Raw genomic sequence first — 17,921 nt, forward strand, 5'->3', positions numbered from 1 at the left:
ACCTAAGGTTTTGGGCCAATCGAGTGGGGTGGTTGATAAGCGTTATTTGAAAAAGTTAGGTGCCTAACCACGTGTAAAAATTATATTACTTATTTCCTATTAAAAGATGTGTGAAAGAAGGTAGAATAGTGGCGTAAAAGAGCAAAACTTTATTTTTCAGCCATAGAAACATAATATCACAGTTGAAAGCTTTGTAAATTTCTCTAGCTTTGGAGCCTATGGGTTAAACTAAAATCAATAGTAAAAGCAATGCGAGGTAGAGTGTTCCAGTTAGCAAAGTTTTAAGCAAAAAGGTGGGTGCTGGACGAAGTTACTTCAGGTTTTATACAATTTTGTGTTTAAGTGTTTAAAATTATCCTTTACTATTTGTCTTGTATCTACCTAAAGAAAGTATAAAAAGTTCTCACTCTCACCTCTCATGACTAAATTAAATCGAAAATAAATTTGGACAATAAAAAAGAAGTCAAACAATGGCAAAAGTGGAACCCGAGACCTCGAGCATACGGGCCCCATCGTTAACCACTACGCCATCGCACTACTTACTTTAAAACGAGAGTGATAAACCTATCAGCGAAAATCTTCCGGTCACCTTATTGTGATTCAGCAACTTTGGTAAACGGACGCCGGTGAAGTAGTCACTTCGTAAAAAATGAACGCGTTTGTGCCCAGGTCTGTTTACTTGGCATAGTAACCACATATAGGGCGTGTTTACCTGCATATGCTCCAAGCAAAGATAGCAACGTCAGTAATAACTGATAGGGCCTGGTGTGTATAACGAGGAGAATGTTCAGTGTTTTAGGTGTAAGGAAAAGCACAATAAACACAGTTCAGCAGCTATACAGCTAAACTTGTCTTGATACCTCAGTGGCGAGAAACATTTCAATGAAATTTATATATTAGCTACAATACTGCAACGGGCTTAGATGCATATAACAGAGATCACAGTTCAACAAACGTCAGCAAAACTGCTGGATTATGCGCTTACGTGTTAGTTTGTCTGTTATCAATGTATAGTTTATATAAGCAGTATAGACAACATAGGCTTAAATGATCTATAGCCTGCAGACCTGAATGAAATTGATATAGTTTAATCAATTATTCCTCCCTGGATACTTTTTTTTAATATTTCTCTTAAATAACCTATTTGTACTCTGAATTTTATCAGAAAAGTTTACCCTCACTAAACCGTGAAGAATGATAGCCTGTGCTACTTTAACCAGTGTGGCCTATTAAAAAAGGTAATCAATTTGAAACACTTCGCTTGCTGGAAATATACACACAAAATTAGTCATGGCTGCTCCAAACGATATACTTGGTCGATTGGCTGGTTTTGGCTTGTTCCAGAAGAGAATAATTGCTGTGATATTATTTGCTTCTTTTCTGGCCGGTCCCACATCTTTTGTAAGCAGCGTTTTTGCAGTTTATACGCCACCTCATCGGTGCTATGTGCAGGAACTGGATGGTCAAGAAACGTCCAGTAGGTATAACGTCATTTTTCAGGAAAAATATAAAATAGGATTTATAAACGTATGTATAATATAGGTATACCATATCTTTGTTATTGATTTAATTGACCTTTTGCAAGGGAAGGGTCTGGTGTCTAATGAATGCCACCGTAGGGCAGTTTGTGTAAAGGTTTCTGACAGAACAGCGCATCCAGGCCTTTCTCTCTGGTTAACGTTAAAGGTTAACTTAATTTAAAGTTATCAGGTACTATCTCAAGCCTAAACAATAACTATCTTCTTAGTGCAATGGTTGCAGCTCATAAAAGCCTCGCATTTCTCTCCGGTTAAATATTTACTCAATTATTGACAACCGTTATTAAGAGGCTAACTTTAACCTTTCTTAATTTATTGCGACTGCTCTATTCAAGTTAACTCTGAAAATCAAGATTCAACTTTTTGCATAGAAACATACGAGATGACCTTTCCATCGAAAGTTGTCACCAAACTGGTGTCAAAGATAGCTTGAGTCAGGATGCCAATATAATATATGATGAGTGAACAGTTGATATTAGTTGCAAGTTACATTTAGGTTAGACTGGTTAGAGGATGGACTTAAGTAACTATATATTGCAACGTCGACGTTTGATTAACCAAGAAATCAATACTTTCAAGGGCTTAGAACTATTTTTAGGCGAAATAATGGCTGCTCTATCCTATTCTTATTGGTTCCATATCTACCCTCCCCCATTGAGATCAACCATTAACCGTCAATTCAAATATAATCAAATCAACCCTGATGCGAAAAGATAAACTGTTCGAGGATGGTTTTGTCAACTAACAGCTCTTCTCTTTGCCAACTTCTTTCTTTAACCAACGTCTGCGTCATAGATTAATTATAGTTTTAGTGAAACACCCACTAATTACTGTGATAATTCTGCAGAGTCCAAAATGTCGTTTAAATTGCTTCAATGTTTTCAATAAATGTCACAGAAAGACAACTAAGTTGCTGTCGCCTACTGATTCAAACGTGAGCGACATCATTTCTCGGTACATTCCAACTGAAAATGGAGCGGACGATGAATTGCGATGGAGTCAGTGTTACATGTACAACAACACCTACACAGGTGAATTTACAGCGGAATTGAATAGGCATTACCATAAGGCTAGTGATTCAGTGAAAGACTACACAACGTTGTCCGATTTCTGTTTGTATTGGTACAGAAAAGAAAGACCGATTATATTTTATCTAACTAGTAACCACACATGTTTTAAGCTGCATCACCCTGCGAGAAAAAAGCATGTTTTGTCTACTGCTGCTTATTTTTCAGATAACTCGACTGCAAATAACACTATAAAATGCAATGAAGGATGGCGCTATTTTGAAGAACCAGGGGAATTTACTGCCAGTATGGAGGCAGGTTGCTTGGAATAGTAGAATAAATTTCATAGAAAGCCATGAGAATGAAGAAAGCAAATCTCATTTTCAACTAATCTATTCACATCACTTTGATCTATTTAGTTTGATCTTGTCTGCGACAAAGCATGGGTTGTTCCACTTGTTGCCTCCTTCATGATGTTTGGACTCATGCTGGGATCGATCACGGGAGGATATGTATCGGACAGGTAAGCAAGATGAGTTTCATGAAATTGCATTCGAGATCGAGAAAAATAGTATAGATAGCGGTGCGGTCGTATTTGAAACGTACCTTGTCAAAATAAAAAACAATTTGTCGCATATAAATAAAACATTTTTTGTAGCATGTCAAAATTAAAAAAATTCCATAATTTCAAACTTATAAACTGCTAGATTCTGAAGGAAGATAATAAACGTTCTTTTCTAAAAACACCTCCAAATATTGTCAACAGATTCGGTCGAAAAACCGCGAGTCTCACAGGAATGGTAGCACTGACAGTAAGCACACTGTTGATATCATTCACGCCTGTTTGGATCGGAATACACCTTATGACGCTCGTTCAAGAATTTGCCAACATCATTAGAATGGCATCTGGAATAGTTTTGCGTAATGCTTCTTGTTCTGTTCCCAAAGTTACAGTACTTATATAGTATTTACTTACCATTTATTATTTACTATTTATCATTATTTACTAGTATTTGTTTAGAGTAAGTATTCACAATATTTCTTCAAAGCTACAGTATTTTAATCAATGTATGTTGCTTTGAGGTTCCTACATAATAGGCTACGCTTATCATAACTGTTGTACTTATGCTTTAGTTAACGAAGTATGTCCAAATAAGTATCGGCACCGAATCAGCGTATCGAATATACTCTTGTCAAGTGTTGGCTCCGCTTTCTTACCACTTTTCGCATTTTGTTTTCGCAACTGGCGATACATGACTGGCGCTTTGGGCATTGTACAGCTGTTTGCTTTACTTCCAGCCATCTTGTAAGCATTTTTAGATGTTTTTAGGTTTGTTATATTTAAATTGCTATATTGTTTAAAGTACAAAAGCAAAAGTCGAAGTAAAGTGGTAAAACCAATTTAATTTTCTTAAAATAATGCATTTGATACTATGTGCTATATAACACCTATACGCATGTTTCACTTATCGTATCAAAATTGTCTTTACCTCACCACTCCCACCTCAATTCTCACATACACTTCCTGCAATTCGAAATTCCTTGTTGTTTACAAATGGTGTTAAGGAAAACAGCAGCTATAAAGGTACGCTTCCATGAGTTTTGCCATTTAGGGAACGCTAAGGTTTGGATGCAATGTCCACACTTGATAACAATCATTCGCAGTTTTCATAATGCACGTTGTATTGACTGCATAGGTAGGCATTAGGCATTAGGCATTAGGCTAAGCACTATAGCCTATACTCCAGTGGCTATAAGCCTACTTCTTTCTGTCTTTTGCCTTTCCTTCTGTATTGGTTATACTCTGGCCTCGCAATAAATGCGGCTCGTGTTCCATGTTCGATACCCAGTGGCGCTATAACATTGTAATGCCCTGGGCAAGGCATTAACAACATAATTGGTTCTGTTCAGTGGATCTGGCGGACCGTTGTAAATTCGAAAAATACGAAAGAAAAATTAAAAAAACAAAACAAAAAATGTATGACAATAGGAACTTGCACAAAGGCTAGCTCGGTAACCGGGGCTCCAGCGATCAGAAATCATCGCCGGGTATAATTCGTTCAAAGGCATTCCTCAGTCCGAGGATAAAGATTAACATGCCATACTGTAAAATTGCTAGCGTTTGTATATAGTCTATCAATGTATTCTAATTGATCGCTATAGATTGCTATCATGTTATATCTCTAAACAAAAAACTCAGATCATAGCTATTACACTGAAGCCTACAGGTAATCTATACCCAACGCAGCGTGGAGCCTCCTTTACGCGCCATTTGTGTGGTAAAGTACTTGGCGGGTTGAGAGGTATATATGCGAATTTTGAACGGTCGAGGAAAAACGGTTTTTAACAATTAATCTTTTGTAATTGCCCGAGTTTTTGTTACAAGCATGAGTGGATTTATTAACTTTACGTACACACCTAATACAAATACTTTTTGAATTAAAAAATTTGGCTTAGCATTGCACACACAATTAAAAAGATTTGCCGGCGGTTTAGGATCACAAATAACAAAATGCAATAAACTAAATTTACGTAACGTAATCAAAATATTCTCACAAGAAAATAATAGCATTGTTTTTCAGCATCCTCGAGGAATCTCTCAAGTGGTTAAGCCAGAAAGGAAAGGAGAAACAACTTAAAAAAATTCTTTACAAAGCGGCTGAACTAAATAAAATCGATCTGAAGAAGACCGATATGACAGAACTAAAAAAGGAACCGTCACAAAACGTAACTTATAAGTGAATATAGAACGAAAAGTAACGTTAAGATGTAAACGTGCACAATCAGTTCTTGTGTAGCCTATAATATGCTAAAGTATGCCTATAGTGTATAATTTGGCTACAAATAATTTTTATTTGCATGTGCAGTCTGACAAATCGGGAGAAAAAGACACCAACAAAGAGAAACTGTCTTATCTTCACTTGATTAAGATACCTTTTCTTCGGAAGAGGATAATAATTTTCAGTTTGGCTTGGTAATTTCTTTAATGCGAACATGATTGAAGTTATATTGTGACATGCGAAGTGTTGGAGTGTTGTTAAAGGTTAAATAAGTTGTCTGCTATAAGGTTTGTGTAAAGTTACTTCATCAAAACCTTTCGGTTCAGTTGGTTTTTGATTTAGGCTGTCGCTGAGCAGTTCCTTTTACGGTCTTTCGCTGAATGCGAACAACTTGAAAGGAAATCGTTACCTTGTATTTTTGTGTGTCAGTGGGGCAGAAACGCCTGGTCACATTTTGTCTATGCTGACGATTCAAAAGTTAGGTTGCCGTCTTACGTTTGTCATATTCAACACCATCACTGGGGTTGTTTTGTTGATAACACCTATATTGCAATCCGGTACTTTAGATTGATGGGTCAAACATGTAACGCATAAATTAACTTATAATTAGAATTAATGTTGCTTGTTTCTTTATAAAACTTTTACAGCAGATATAGATCTCTTTACGTCATATTCATAGAAAACAAGTTGCACTATATAAGTAATTGCTTTTGTTATCGTATATACAGTAAACAACGTGGCAGTGATTGCTTGCAACGTCGTTGGAAAACTCTTCTCCAGCGGCTGTTTTGTCGCTACTGTACGCGTTCACCGGAGACCTTTTCCCAACACTTCTCAGGAGTCAGTCATATGGCGCTTGCTCATTTGTGGCAAGAATTTCTGGAGGATTGGTTCCTTTTGTGATATATTTAGGTGAGCAGGATTGTTCACATCACTGGAAACTATCAGCAAAGTCATTTCTGAAATCAGATTTGTAACTTAACTAGTGCATAATTGCTTATTTGTTTGCTGCATGTGTAATATCGTTTAAACTGTAGTTGATAAGTTTACTGCGAATTAAAAGACTGCTTAAAATAGTTCACATAAACATCAAACGCTCTATGCAGGCACCACTGTGCATGAATCCATACCTTATTTGGTGCTTGGGATCTTTGCGGTCACATCTGCTTTTGCGATGTACTTTTTGCCAGAGACGAAATCACAGCCTTTGCCCGATTCTCTGGAAGATGCCCGACTACAGAGCAGGTTGTTCGGAAATACTCAAATAATGCCCTTTTATACGCCTAAGTTTTAATTAAATAACTTTATGCTATCAGTGGAGAAATATTTTAAATTACAAGTTGATAAACCTTAGTTCGTTTGAGAAACTGTATGGAAATACTTTAGCTTTCATTATATCTTTCAGATACAACTCACACTTCGCTGTTTGCAAAGAAACGAACACCAGGGCATTGTGATCCAATAGAAAACGTGTCAGCTTTTCTCGCTTCTGTTGCAACCCATTCAAGAAACAAATTACCGTGGTGGTGTTTGAATCATCACAATAAACGATTTTGTAATTGATTTCAATAAAAGGGCGTTATTAATGCGGGTGACTACAAACCACTTCTACTGTAGTTTGCCTAAATGTCGTTACAAAGTTTTGGAGAGCTTGAAGTTATCGTTATTCTAGTCTACGTGCATTTTAATGGGAGATTCGCCGGGACCGACGAAGTTGTTTCGAGTTTCCTAGTTTTTGACATACGTTAAGTCAAGTATGGTGTTATAGAAATTTAACTGTACCGCTTAAATAAAAAATACCAATTGCAAGGCAGCCAAAGGCAACCTGCAAGTTAAATTTCCAGCCCAAGATTTGTTTCGCATAATAAATCGATCGTGCTTTGTCTGCACAAAACATGAAATACATTCAAAAAACGGCCGAAGACAACATTTCTCCGACTCCTTTGAAGTATAACCAACCCCCGTTATCCCGAAATTAATCGAAAGATCATTCTTGGTAACGTAAACACCATAGAGATGCATATCGTCAGTGAGTGATTATTATAGACGAAGGCTGAAAACGTCAGATTTTAACTTCGTCTTTTTCTCTAACTTTGCAAACCTTTTGCGTGAAAACTACAAAACAGTTGAAAATAACGTCACTCAATCTGTGGTTATGATACCAATACGCTTTCTTGACAGATGACATAACCTTGTGATGATATCTTTAATGTACTGATTGTATAAGATATAGAATTCTCGTCTTCGAGTATCGAATCAGCGAAGCATAACATGACGTATCAATGACTTCCTATTTACCGTTTTAAATCATAGCATAAAATATTGCGCCTGCCTATATTACGTGAGTTATACACATCTATTCGTTCATTCTTATTATTACAATCAAAGCTCTAACATGGAGGTTTTTATGTTGTTGCTATGCCAATGTTTTATCTAAATGTAATCGTTTAAAGAAGCTTCAATATAATCAGTTTATACAATCGTCGTTCCTGTGTAACCATTATTGAAATCAACTCGAAAAACTTCAGTGTCAAGATAGACAAATTTGTCATCCTCTACCCAAGACAATTAGCGTTCAATTACACAATTAACTCAGAGGCTGAGAGAAAATCATTACAACCTCATGCAAACAATATTTTTTACCACGCAAGACAGAATGTACGGCAGGTAGCCTAAATGTCATAGAATAGATGGTTTGCATTGTGTCAAACACAACACGGTGCATAAATAATGTGTTTCCTAAATTTCATTCGGTGCATCGGTGCATAATTCCGAATAGCAAAATTTCTGCAAAATAGTTCCCACTGCTTGTTATAAAATGTTCGTTATGTAAAAAGGTAAGAGTGTGTGTGATCTGATAGGTTTCGAGCACCAAAGTGTCCTTGTGGTATTACATCATAGTTTGACCTATTCTCGCCATACCAATATACAGCGCGTGTTTATCTATGCTTAACCAAGCAAGGACTGAAACGTTGGTAAATATTAAATAACAGGCACAGGGTCTTCTCTAAGTTCTCTCGTGTGCATAACGGTGAGAATGGTCAGCGTTATCAAATATGAAGACGGGAATGATAAACGCAACTATGTTCTCTAGACAAAGCTTACAGCTGGCTGAACTTGTTTTAATGCCTCACGGACGGGAAGTAATTCAATAAAAATTATGAGTTAGCTATAACAATGTAGCAAGCTTAAATGCATTCAACAGACATCAGAGATCGAACAAATAACATCAGCAGAACCACTGGCTTAGTATAGGCTTACCGAATAAGTCAGGAAATTACACAAGTTATAGCCACGGAATGTAGTGCGACGCAGTAGATATAGAAATTGAATGTCCTGCAAATCGGCTTCTAAACTTAACTATTTAATGATGTACAAGGATATATGCAATATGCTGGGCAACACGCAATAAAATAAGTTTGAAAAGAAGAGTGCTTGAGCCAATAAAAGTTTGAACTGTTCCAAAATCGTTCTTTGTGTGGAGAGATTGATATGGCTCATCTGTATTAATATCAATTACACTCTACAGAAGAAGATTAAATCGATTACTGGTTGATAACACAACCTTATTGTACGCTACAATGTACATTTATAAAGCACCCGGAAACCTCGTCACAGTATACTGTTTTTATCAGTTTTAACTTGCCTTTTGTTAGCCATACTACAGTTAGGTGAAGCGGCCTAGCCAGAAATTACATAATGAAGATGAGAATGAGATTAGCTATAGTGAATAGAGAATGTCGTTTTTATAGCGCAGTTTTGCTAACTTGTGCAGAATCGTATTCTGTATTCAAAAAACCATCTAGCAGGTTTTGACTGTAGCCTAGGGCTGTTGGATACGAGTTAGTGCCTTTTAAGAAAATTTAGGCTAGGAGGCTCTTCTATGTACAAAAATAAAACCTTTATATCTCGATAAGCATTAACCCTATTTACACTATGTGTGGCCGACCCTGCACACAGTCACAGCAAAACGTGGCGTACAGTTGCACTGTTTGCTGTAGACGCTTGAAATTTGGTGACTTTTCCTAAACAATGTTCAACTATCTGTCCATGTTGGTTTTATAAAGTTTCGTTGTGTAACTTTTGAAATATAGTCATATTTTCATAGCTTTGCTCTCTCTCCGCATTGAAGCGTATCGTTTTCGTTTACTCATTGACGCACAACTAACTCGACTAAGGTCTCTCTTCACGGTCAGCTGGTTTTCTGCACAGGGGAGGCGCGGCATAACAAGAAAAACTTTTACGAATGTATCAATTGTAGAAATACTAAATTGACACTAAATGCGCTTTCTATAACTTTACAATTATGATGTATACAGGAAGCCAGATGTTTTTCCTTCTAACCTGTAAAAATCCGATCACTTTACGACGTACTGTATAGTTTTCGAGTAATTAACGATAGAAAAATGGTGTGGTAATGTCGTGCACCCGGTTTGGATAGGTTTAATTTTAACAAGCAACCTACAGATTTTTTAATCTAAATGTAGTACCTTAAAAAATACAATTAAAAATTCGATTTTATGTTGATTGCCTCAGTCGCCAGTTCGTGTAAGTCGCCACCTTTTTCTGTTCCACTTTAGGAAGCGGCTTAGGCAAAGTCTACTGTAATAAACTTTGATGAATAGATTATATATTAGTATTTCGACCCTATAATGAAATACGTTTATATTCCAGAATGTTAACTTCTGCTGGTCTTTTTGTCGCATCTTTATCAGTGTATTACATGATATAAGCTTACGAGCGTGTTTAAGTTGAAGGACTGTGTAATATAGTTTGTACGCTCGTCAATACACATAATATTAATCATGGCCGACCCAAACGACACACTTGGTCGACTGGCTGGTTTTGGCTTGTTCCAGAAGAGAATAATTGCTGTGTTATTATTTGCTTCTTTTCTGGCCGGTCCCACGACCTTTATGGGCAGTGTTTTTGCAGTTTATACGCCACCTCATCGGTGCTATGTGCATGAACTGGATGGTCAAGAAACTTCCAGTGGAACTAAAAATGATGAGTAGGTAACGGCATTAGGCAAAAAAATATGTTTACTTTTTTTATAGATTTAACCAACCTTTCACCGGCCAAGGTTTGGCATATAATGAATGCCATCAGTGGTGCGTTTTCTGCGAACGTTTTTCCTGATAAAAAAGCGCGTTTAGGAAATTTCTCCGGTTAAATGTTAACCAACTTTAAGTTATCACATGTTAACTGTAGCCTAATGTAAATCTGTCCTCTTGGAGCCAATGCTAATGAGCTTAACCTTGATAACTTTATCTAAACTGCTATTTATAAACTTACGATTGTCCACGACCGTAGATGACTTATAGCCCGGGGTTAACTAAGGTCATAGATCAGGAACATCGATATGTAAACTGTTTATAACAGTCGCTAAGCATAGGTTAGGTGTCAAAATAATACATTTGTTTTTAATTGCTATATGTTATAACTGTCAAGCTAAGTTAACAAAAAAAAATACTTGTAGACGTAGACAACTTTATAAAGAAAATAACGACGTGGTAATACTTTTCTCTATTGGTTCCGATTCTGCCCCGTGAAATCAATCCCTAACCGCTGGTCTAGATATAATTTCTTTAACCACAGTAACACGAGTTTAATTAACCGAGGTTGCATTAACGAACAACAATCCCTTTTCCTAACCCGATTGATCCACCCTATACATTTAATCACGTGTTGCGTGGGATACTTTCAGTATGATACAGTCATCTGCTTGTAGTTTATTGGTGATCGGTAGATTCATCCCAATAAACTTAGCGCAGGTATCTTAAGCCCTGGGCAACTCGATTCCAGCAGTTTATTTAATCGCGTTGGGTACAGCTTAATTCGCTAAGAGTTGGCAAGTTACTGCATATGTTTGAACATGTAAAGTTATTTTAGTTAGCGCAAAAGACATACTACATAACAATGGCAAACATGTGTACACACGGAATGGTATTCGTTTTTCAACATAACAGTATTTCATCTGGAAAATGAATGAAGGGGTTTTGTAAATCAAACGTACCTTTTTTGAGCGTATATTTTCGATCGTATTGCTTATTGTCAAATAATACCTATTGGCTGTGAATGGACCTGGTTCTGAGCTAACATGGAACCAGCATTGGTATTTCCATGGAGCTTAAAATTAGTTTAATGTTGTCACAATATATCATAGAAAGACAACTAAGTTGCTGTCGCCTACTGACCCGAACTTGAGCGACAACATTTCTTGGTACATCCCAGTCGAAGAAGGAGCGGACGATGAATTGCGATGGAGTCGGTGTTACATGTACAACAACACAAACGAAGGTAAATTTTCCGCTACACTGAACACACAATTCCATTATGGTCTACAACGTTTTGTTAGAAGATTTTTGTATGAGTTTTTGGTCAGCAAAATGTACAAATTTTACAGCAAATGTTTCAAACTGCGTAATCGCACTTACAAACATACACGTTAAGTTCAACGGCATGCTTGCCTTTCAGGTAACTCGACTACAAATAACACTATAAAATGCAATGAAGGATGGCGCTATTTTGAAGAACCAGGGGAATTTACTGCCGGCATGGAGGCAGGTTGCTTGCAATAGTAAAATAAATTTCATAGAAAGCCATGAGAATGAAGAAAGCAAATCTCATTTTCAACTAATCTATTCACAACACTTTGATCTATTTAGTTTGATCTTGTCTGCGACAAAGCATGGGTTGTTCCACTTGTCGGCACTTTTCTGATGATAGGACTCATGCTGGGATCGATTATGGGAGGATATGTATCGGACAGGTAAGCAAGATGAGTTTCATGAAATGTGTAGAAAATATCTTTGTAGTAGACATTAAGACGAAATATTAAATAAATATTAGTCTAAATATCAAACTTATAAATTGCTTAATTCTGAAGATGAAATTTCTTCTCTCTATAAACGCCTCAAACTCTGCTAAAACTTTGGTCGACAGATTTGGGCGTAAAGTAGCAAGTCTTGCAGGAATAGTAGCACTGACAGTAAGCTCATTGTTGATGGCTTTTACGCCTGTTTGGATCGGAATACACCTCATGACACTTGTTCAAAGCTTTTCTAACATCCTCAGAATGGCATTTGGAATGGTTTTAAGTAATGCTTTTTGTCCTTTTTCCTAAGCAGTTACATTATTAACTGCAACGAAGTAATTATACATGGTATAGGTTACGATTAAAATCTATTATTCTGATGTTTCAGTTAATGAAATTTGTCCAAACAATTATCGCCATCGAATCAGCGTATCGAATATACTCTTGTCAAGTATTGGAGCTGCTTTCTTACCACTTTTCGCATTTTGTTTTCGCAACTGGAGATACATGACTGGCGCTATAGGCATTGTACAGATTTTTGCTTTACTTCCAGCCATCTTGTAAGTATTTTGTACATTTTGGATTAATTCACAGTAAAACAGCTTTTAAATTCGAATCGCTAACGCTTAAAAGATTTGTTAGAATCGTAGTATAACAAAAATGAAACGTTTACACAAGTTGGTCAGTGTAACCATGATCTCAATTTAGGCTATACTACAGCAACTATAAAACAGCATTATTTCACAATTTACAGCGTCCTTGAAGAATCTCCTAGGTGGTTGTGCCAGAATGGGAAAGAAAAACAATACAAAAGGTTGCTTCACAAAGCTGCTAAAGTGAATAAAAACAAGTTGAACGAAACCGAAATGTCAGAATTGGAAAATGAACGTTTACGACTGGTAGGACCTACAAGTGAAAGTGATGGACTTAACGCGTAAATTCGTTTTTTGTAATGTGAAATGTATAGTCACAGTATCCGTTTAATATAGGATTTCTTTTCATGTGCAGTCTGACAAATCAGGAGAAAAAGACACCAACAAAGAGAAACTGTCTTATCTTCACTTGATTAAGATACCTTTTCTTCGGAAGAGGATAATAATTTTCAGTTTGGCTTGGTAATTTCTTTAATGCGAACATGATTGAAGTTATATTGTGACATGCAAAGTGTTGGTAAAGGTTAAATAAGTTGTCTGCTACAAGGCTCGTCGTTAGTCCATTGAGACCTTCCGGCTCAATGGGTTTTTGTTTTAGGCTTTCGGTGTGCAGTTCCTTTTACGGTCTTTCGCTGAATGCGAACAACTTGAAAGGAAATCGGTATCTTTTATATCTGGGTCTTAGTGGGGCAGAAACGCCTGGTCACATTTTGTCTATTCTGACCATTCAAAAGATAGGTTGTCGTCTCACGTTTGTCATATTCAACACCATCACAGGGTTTTTTTTGCTGATAACACCTTTACTGCAATCCGGTATTTCTGATTTATGCAAAAAAAAACATGTCGGCTAATGTAGTTTATAAATTACTTATAATTAATAATTTAAAAATTACACTTAATATTATCAAAATTTATTTGGTAGTAAAACTTGAAGAGTAGTAGATTAGATATTTTTACATTTTATTTATTTATTTATATTCATTTATTACTTGTCATTATTATTGTTTTAGTTCCTTTTTTATATTTTAATTCTTAATTAATTTATTATTTAATATTTACTATTATTCATTTATCATCATCTATTCATAGTTTTTATATTCATAGAACATACTTTAAACTAAGTATATTTGCTTGCGTTATCGTATATACAGTAAACAACGTGGCAGTGATTGCTTGCAATGTCGTTGGAAAACTTTTCGCCAGCGGCTGTTTCTCGCTACTGTACGCGTTCACCGGAGACCTTTTCCCAACACTTCTCAGGAGTCAGTCATATGGCGCTTGTTCATTTGTGGCAAGACTTTCTGGAGGATTGGTTCCTTTCTTATTATATTTAGGTGAGCATGCTGGTTTTTGCTGCGCTTTTTTCTACATTGAGCAAAGCAACGTAATCTGGTACCATAGTATTTCGGAGTTTTTGTGCAGTAATAACGCAGCCGTACGTGATAAGCTACTTGCCATTTCCTATGATTAAACGTTAGAACAGTATCTTTTGTGCTGTTTTAAGTCTCGTGCGTTACTATGCAGTCCTTATAACCTGACTTATGGCAACCCATTTTGCAGGCATCACATTGCACGAATCCATACCCTACTTGGTGCTGGGGGTGATTTCCGTCGCCTCTGCTTTTGCTGTGTATTTTTTGCCGGAAACGAAATCACAGCCTTTGCCTGACTCTTTGGAAGACGCTCGACTACAAAGCAGGTAACCCCAAAGATCAATAAATGTACTAACTGTAAAGTCATTTGTACAGTCAATTAATTATTTGCTTTTCACGCAAGGATCATATTAATACTAAAGTTCATCAAAAATGTGTATTGCTGTTTCAGATACAACCAGCGCATTGCTTGTCACAGATGATTGTAGGACAGGATATCGTGACTGTCACTTTATTTTGTCACTTGATATTGAACGTTCAAAGCAATTTTCATGTTCCCTTTATAAGTTAATTCGAAAGTTGTAGCATATTAAAGGTAAACTAAATCTATATTCTAATCTACATCTGATTTCCCAATGCCGAAATATCTAAACTCGAATTTGTTGTTTAACTCTTATTAAACACATTCTGTTTTATCTACGCTCTTACACACCTTACCTTGCAGCAGGTTGTGCAATCTACTGTAGTCTACCTTTGTTAAAATAAAGTAGTAACTTTTACAAGGAACATTAGCGTTCCTACTTTTATGTTTTCCAACTTTTTGTTTGTTTGTTTAGGGGATTTTTGAATAAAATTACTATTAATTACAAAAAAGTTTCATCAAGATAAGTAAATTATCCCTTGATTTTCAGTAATAAATGATTATCTGGTGTATGCATATAGTTTAAGATATATCGTAGATTTTAAGTGCAGTTTAAAGAACATTAGTTATTCACACAAGAAGGCAAGTATCAACAAGTTAACAATAGCTACTAGCTAGGCTACTTTAGATATAGTATATTTTGCTACAGTATATAGATTGCCTACTGTAATAATTAAACTTTAATATAGATTGCCTACTTTTCGCCAAATCAAGCTTTTATAAGAGCGACGTACAGTAGTTGTATGTGGAATACACTGGTTAGTGTATACCACAATTATTTTATTATATTGCAATCTAACTCCTAAGAACAATTAGAAGGTTGTGTATCCTGTCTAGAATTGTCTAAACTTCAGTTGAATAATTACATAATATTAAATATAGATAATCTGTTTAATATTACTTTTTATGCTTTTCATTAACTTATTATTACTTCAGACAAACACGAGAAATTATATAAATTTTACTGACAAGAGGAAAGGATTTTAAAAACCCAATTGCCAACAATCGCATTTCTTTTAATTACACGAACACTGAAGGGGATCGATTTATTTCGCTCTTGATCATTCGTACTCGCTCACAATTTTCAACTTTTTGTGTGTGTAAAACTGTAAATCATAGCATGCAACGGTACATATATACACTGGATGGGAGCATTAAATAAATAGAGTTCCAATTTGAGGCGCAATGCGCTTTATCGATAGGAAATAGTTTGGACTTTTGGAAACGAAGATTTATAGCTTATGTGTCAATTATAACGATTAATCATTAATGAAAGAACTAAGTTTTAATAAACGCTGTCTATTTTAGAATGACAATGCGGTTATTAACCACGCAGAAAACGTGCTTTAGCGATTAAGTTGTCAATCACCCAGCGGCTGTTTCGAATTCGGCGAGTTCAGAATGCAACGTGGATAACATGTTTACAAAATAGGATGACAATTTATGAGGTTATCTTAGTACAATGAGTTTAAAGTGTTAGGTAGATAATATGTTAACGGAACAGATTGTCAATCAACTATTCTTCGAATGGTTTACAATTATATTGTGAACTGAAAATGGAGTTATGGCAAGTATAACGCTACGCAATAATAGCGCAGTAGATAAAAGATACATAATTATAACATCACAACTTGAAAGACAATGGAAATAGCGTCTTCCATATGCTATAGGTCTTATTTTTAGATAATTATCGCGCGTCGGAAGTCACCTCAAAGCCCTTCGATACAGAGAGGCAATTATCTGTGAGAGGCAGTTTAGAGGTCACAAATGACGACCCTTGCGTTATCACTTGTAGGTGTTTGGAAGCGTCTTCGTAATGAGGCTCAGCAAGTAATAGCCTTGTAGAAACCGAGATAGCAAAGGTGCACAAAAGTTGTTTGTCGAAAGTTGTACAGCGATTTTCAAGCGTACAGTAGCAAACTAAAAAATACGACAAATGCTTGACTGCGCAGTAGTCAGCGTACATACAGCAAGTTTGCGTTTTATAATAAACGCAACAAACGTGAGAACACCGTTGCGTAGTTGATGAAAAGGTGAATTATGATGAATACGAGTTGTCGAACATTCTAACGTCAACATAAGAACGGAGTTGTTGTGCTCGATCCTGGGCTCATAAGAGTTAGACCAAATGCTGTAGTGAATCGCAATAACATCGAAGTCGATATTTCAGCTAAATCGTTACACTGTAAGTTTAAAATTAGGCTACACTGCATTCAGCATTGAGATATTAATGCTTATTCTGCTTTGATTATGTTTACTTCTTGGTCTTTTGAGTTGGCGTCTAATAAGACATGTGCAACAAAATTTTGTTGTCTTAAAAATGAGGGGCAAGTCCAGAAACAAGTTGGCCTTAAATCAAAGAGTACTTGTCAGTAAAAACACTGGTGAAAAGATTTGTATCAATATGTAGTGATTAAAAAGTTATTGCCAAAAATATTTGGCAAAAAAAGCAAAGTCATCGCTTAATTATAACGAAGATCGCGGTTTTTGCAACGTCACAATACTGTAAAACAAACAATAAGGATGATTTATTTTGGATCAAGTATGAATGTAATGTTTTCTGTGACAGGCAAATAAAGAGTAATAGGTATAAATATAGCGTACTTGAGTACGCTAGCAGTAGCTAGTACGTACTTAAACAAGAACAATTTGCGTTATATAAGCCTGAACAATCTTACCGTTTGTGTACTTTTACTGGTTAATGTAAATACAGGTAATGTAAATACAATACAGTACAGTTCAGTCTTGGCTGTTGGCTCTAGCCTGGTAAGGCAACTGCCGTAAAAACAAGAATGCTTTAACATTTTAACGACAGTCATCTGTGACATTCCTATGCTGAAAATAAACAAATTACCTGCTATTAATTACCCACCTACGGAGACGTATTCCATCCAAAACGCGATAGCTAGCCTACCACATGAAAAATCGACCCGTCCGGTGGCGTCAGGCGACGACTGAGGCGAGTTCTACGGTACATATAATTAAAAATCTTTTCACCAGCATGTTTACTGACAACTATTCTTTGAGGCAAACTTATTTTTGGACTTGCCCCTCACTTTCGGTGATGACAATTTTTATTTATTCTATATGCATGTGGTTGACCAAGATTTAACATTCTTTAGGATCAACTAATGACTGTATTATAATACCCAATACTCATCCTGTGTTAATACAGTTAGACCTTGCGTATGTGTTGTATGCCGCTGTAACAGTTTTTTGTAGTTAGGATCCTGCTAGGGTACTTAGTGAAAGCATATATCGCTCGTTTACGGAAAAGCGAGAGGACTTTAGAAAGTCTCACTTGTAAAACAACAACAAATTCTTGCTTAATT

The 17,921-nt window shown here is 36.1% G+C and overlaps 2 protein-coding genes across 5 annotated transcripts in view; both read left to right on the plus strand.

Annotated features, from left to right (window-relative positions):
* The first annotated feature begins 1,170 nt into the window (after positions 1–1,170).
* Positions 1,171–6,570, plus strand: LOC143461309 (solute carrier family 22 member 19-like). Its single transcript, XM_076959190.1, has 11 exons — positions 1,171–1,481; positions 2,436–2,569; positions 2,774–2,859; positions 2,965–3,068; positions 3,312–3,466; positions 3,680–3,851; positions 5,128–5,272; positions 5,413–5,519; positions 5,668–5,882; positions 6,054–6,237; positions 6,432–6,570. The coding sequence occupies exons 1-11, from the start codon at positions 1,291–1,293 to the stop codon at positions 6,445–6,447; spliced, it is 1,509 nt and encodes a 502-aa protein (XP_076815305.1). The 5' UTR covers positions 1,171–1,290; the 3' UTR covers positions 6,448–6,570.
* A 2,272-nt stretch (positions 6,571–8,842) lies between these two features.
* Positions 8,843–17,921, plus strand: part of LOC143461311 (solute carrier family 22 member 2-like) — a 162,342-nt gene continuing 153,263 nt past the window's right edge. Inside the window, exons 1-10 of one of the 4 annotated variants that reach the window (XM_076959193.1) lie at positions 8,848–10,336; positions 11,492–11,625; positions 11,803–11,888; positions 11,994–12,097; positions 12,271–12,425; positions 12,531–12,702; positions 12,897–13,041; positions 13,151–13,257; positions 13,394–13,608; positions 13,947–13,957. In XM_076959193.1, coding sequence (XP_076815308.1) covers positions 10,131–10,336; positions 11,492–11,625; positions 11,803–11,888; positions 11,994–12,097; positions 12,271–12,425; positions 12,531–12,702; positions 12,897–13,041; positions 13,151–13,257; positions 13,394–13,608; positions 13,947–13,957 — 1,335 coding nt within the window. In that variant the 5' untranslated portion in view covers positions 8,848–10,130. Of the gene's footprint in view, positions 10,341–11,491; positions 11,626–11,802; positions 11,889–11,993; positions 12,098–12,270; positions 12,426–12,530; positions 12,703–12,896; positions 13,042–13,131; positions 13,958–17,921 lie in introns of those variants that run through there. The other 3 variants (XR_013118035.1, XM_076959194.1, XM_076959195.1) reach the window with 3 other exon arrangements.

Source organism: Clavelina lepadiformis, chromosome 5 (genome assembly GCF_947623445.1).
Source record: "Clavelina lepadiformis chromosome 5, kaClaLepa1.1, whole genome shotgun sequence".
In the NCBI taxonomy this organism is placed as follows: Eukaryota; Metazoa; Chordata; class Ascidiacea; order Aplousobranchia; family Clavelinidae; genus Clavelina; species Clavelina lepadiformis.

Excerpts from the sequence above, each read along its gene's own strand:
- LOC143461309 (XM_076959190.1), top strand. The coding sequence starts at position 1,291 with ATGGCTGCTCCAAACGATATACTTGGTCGATTGGCTGGTTTTGGCTTG. Across the intron at positions 2,570-2,773 it reads GTACAACAACACCTACACAG|ATAACTCGACTGCAAATAAC; the intron begins GTGAATTTACAG and ends CTTATTTTTCAG. Across the intron at positions 5,520-5,667 it reads ATAATTTTCAGTTTGGCTTG|GCTGTCGCTGAGCAGTTCCT; the intron begins GTAATTTCTTTA and ends TTTTTGATTTAG.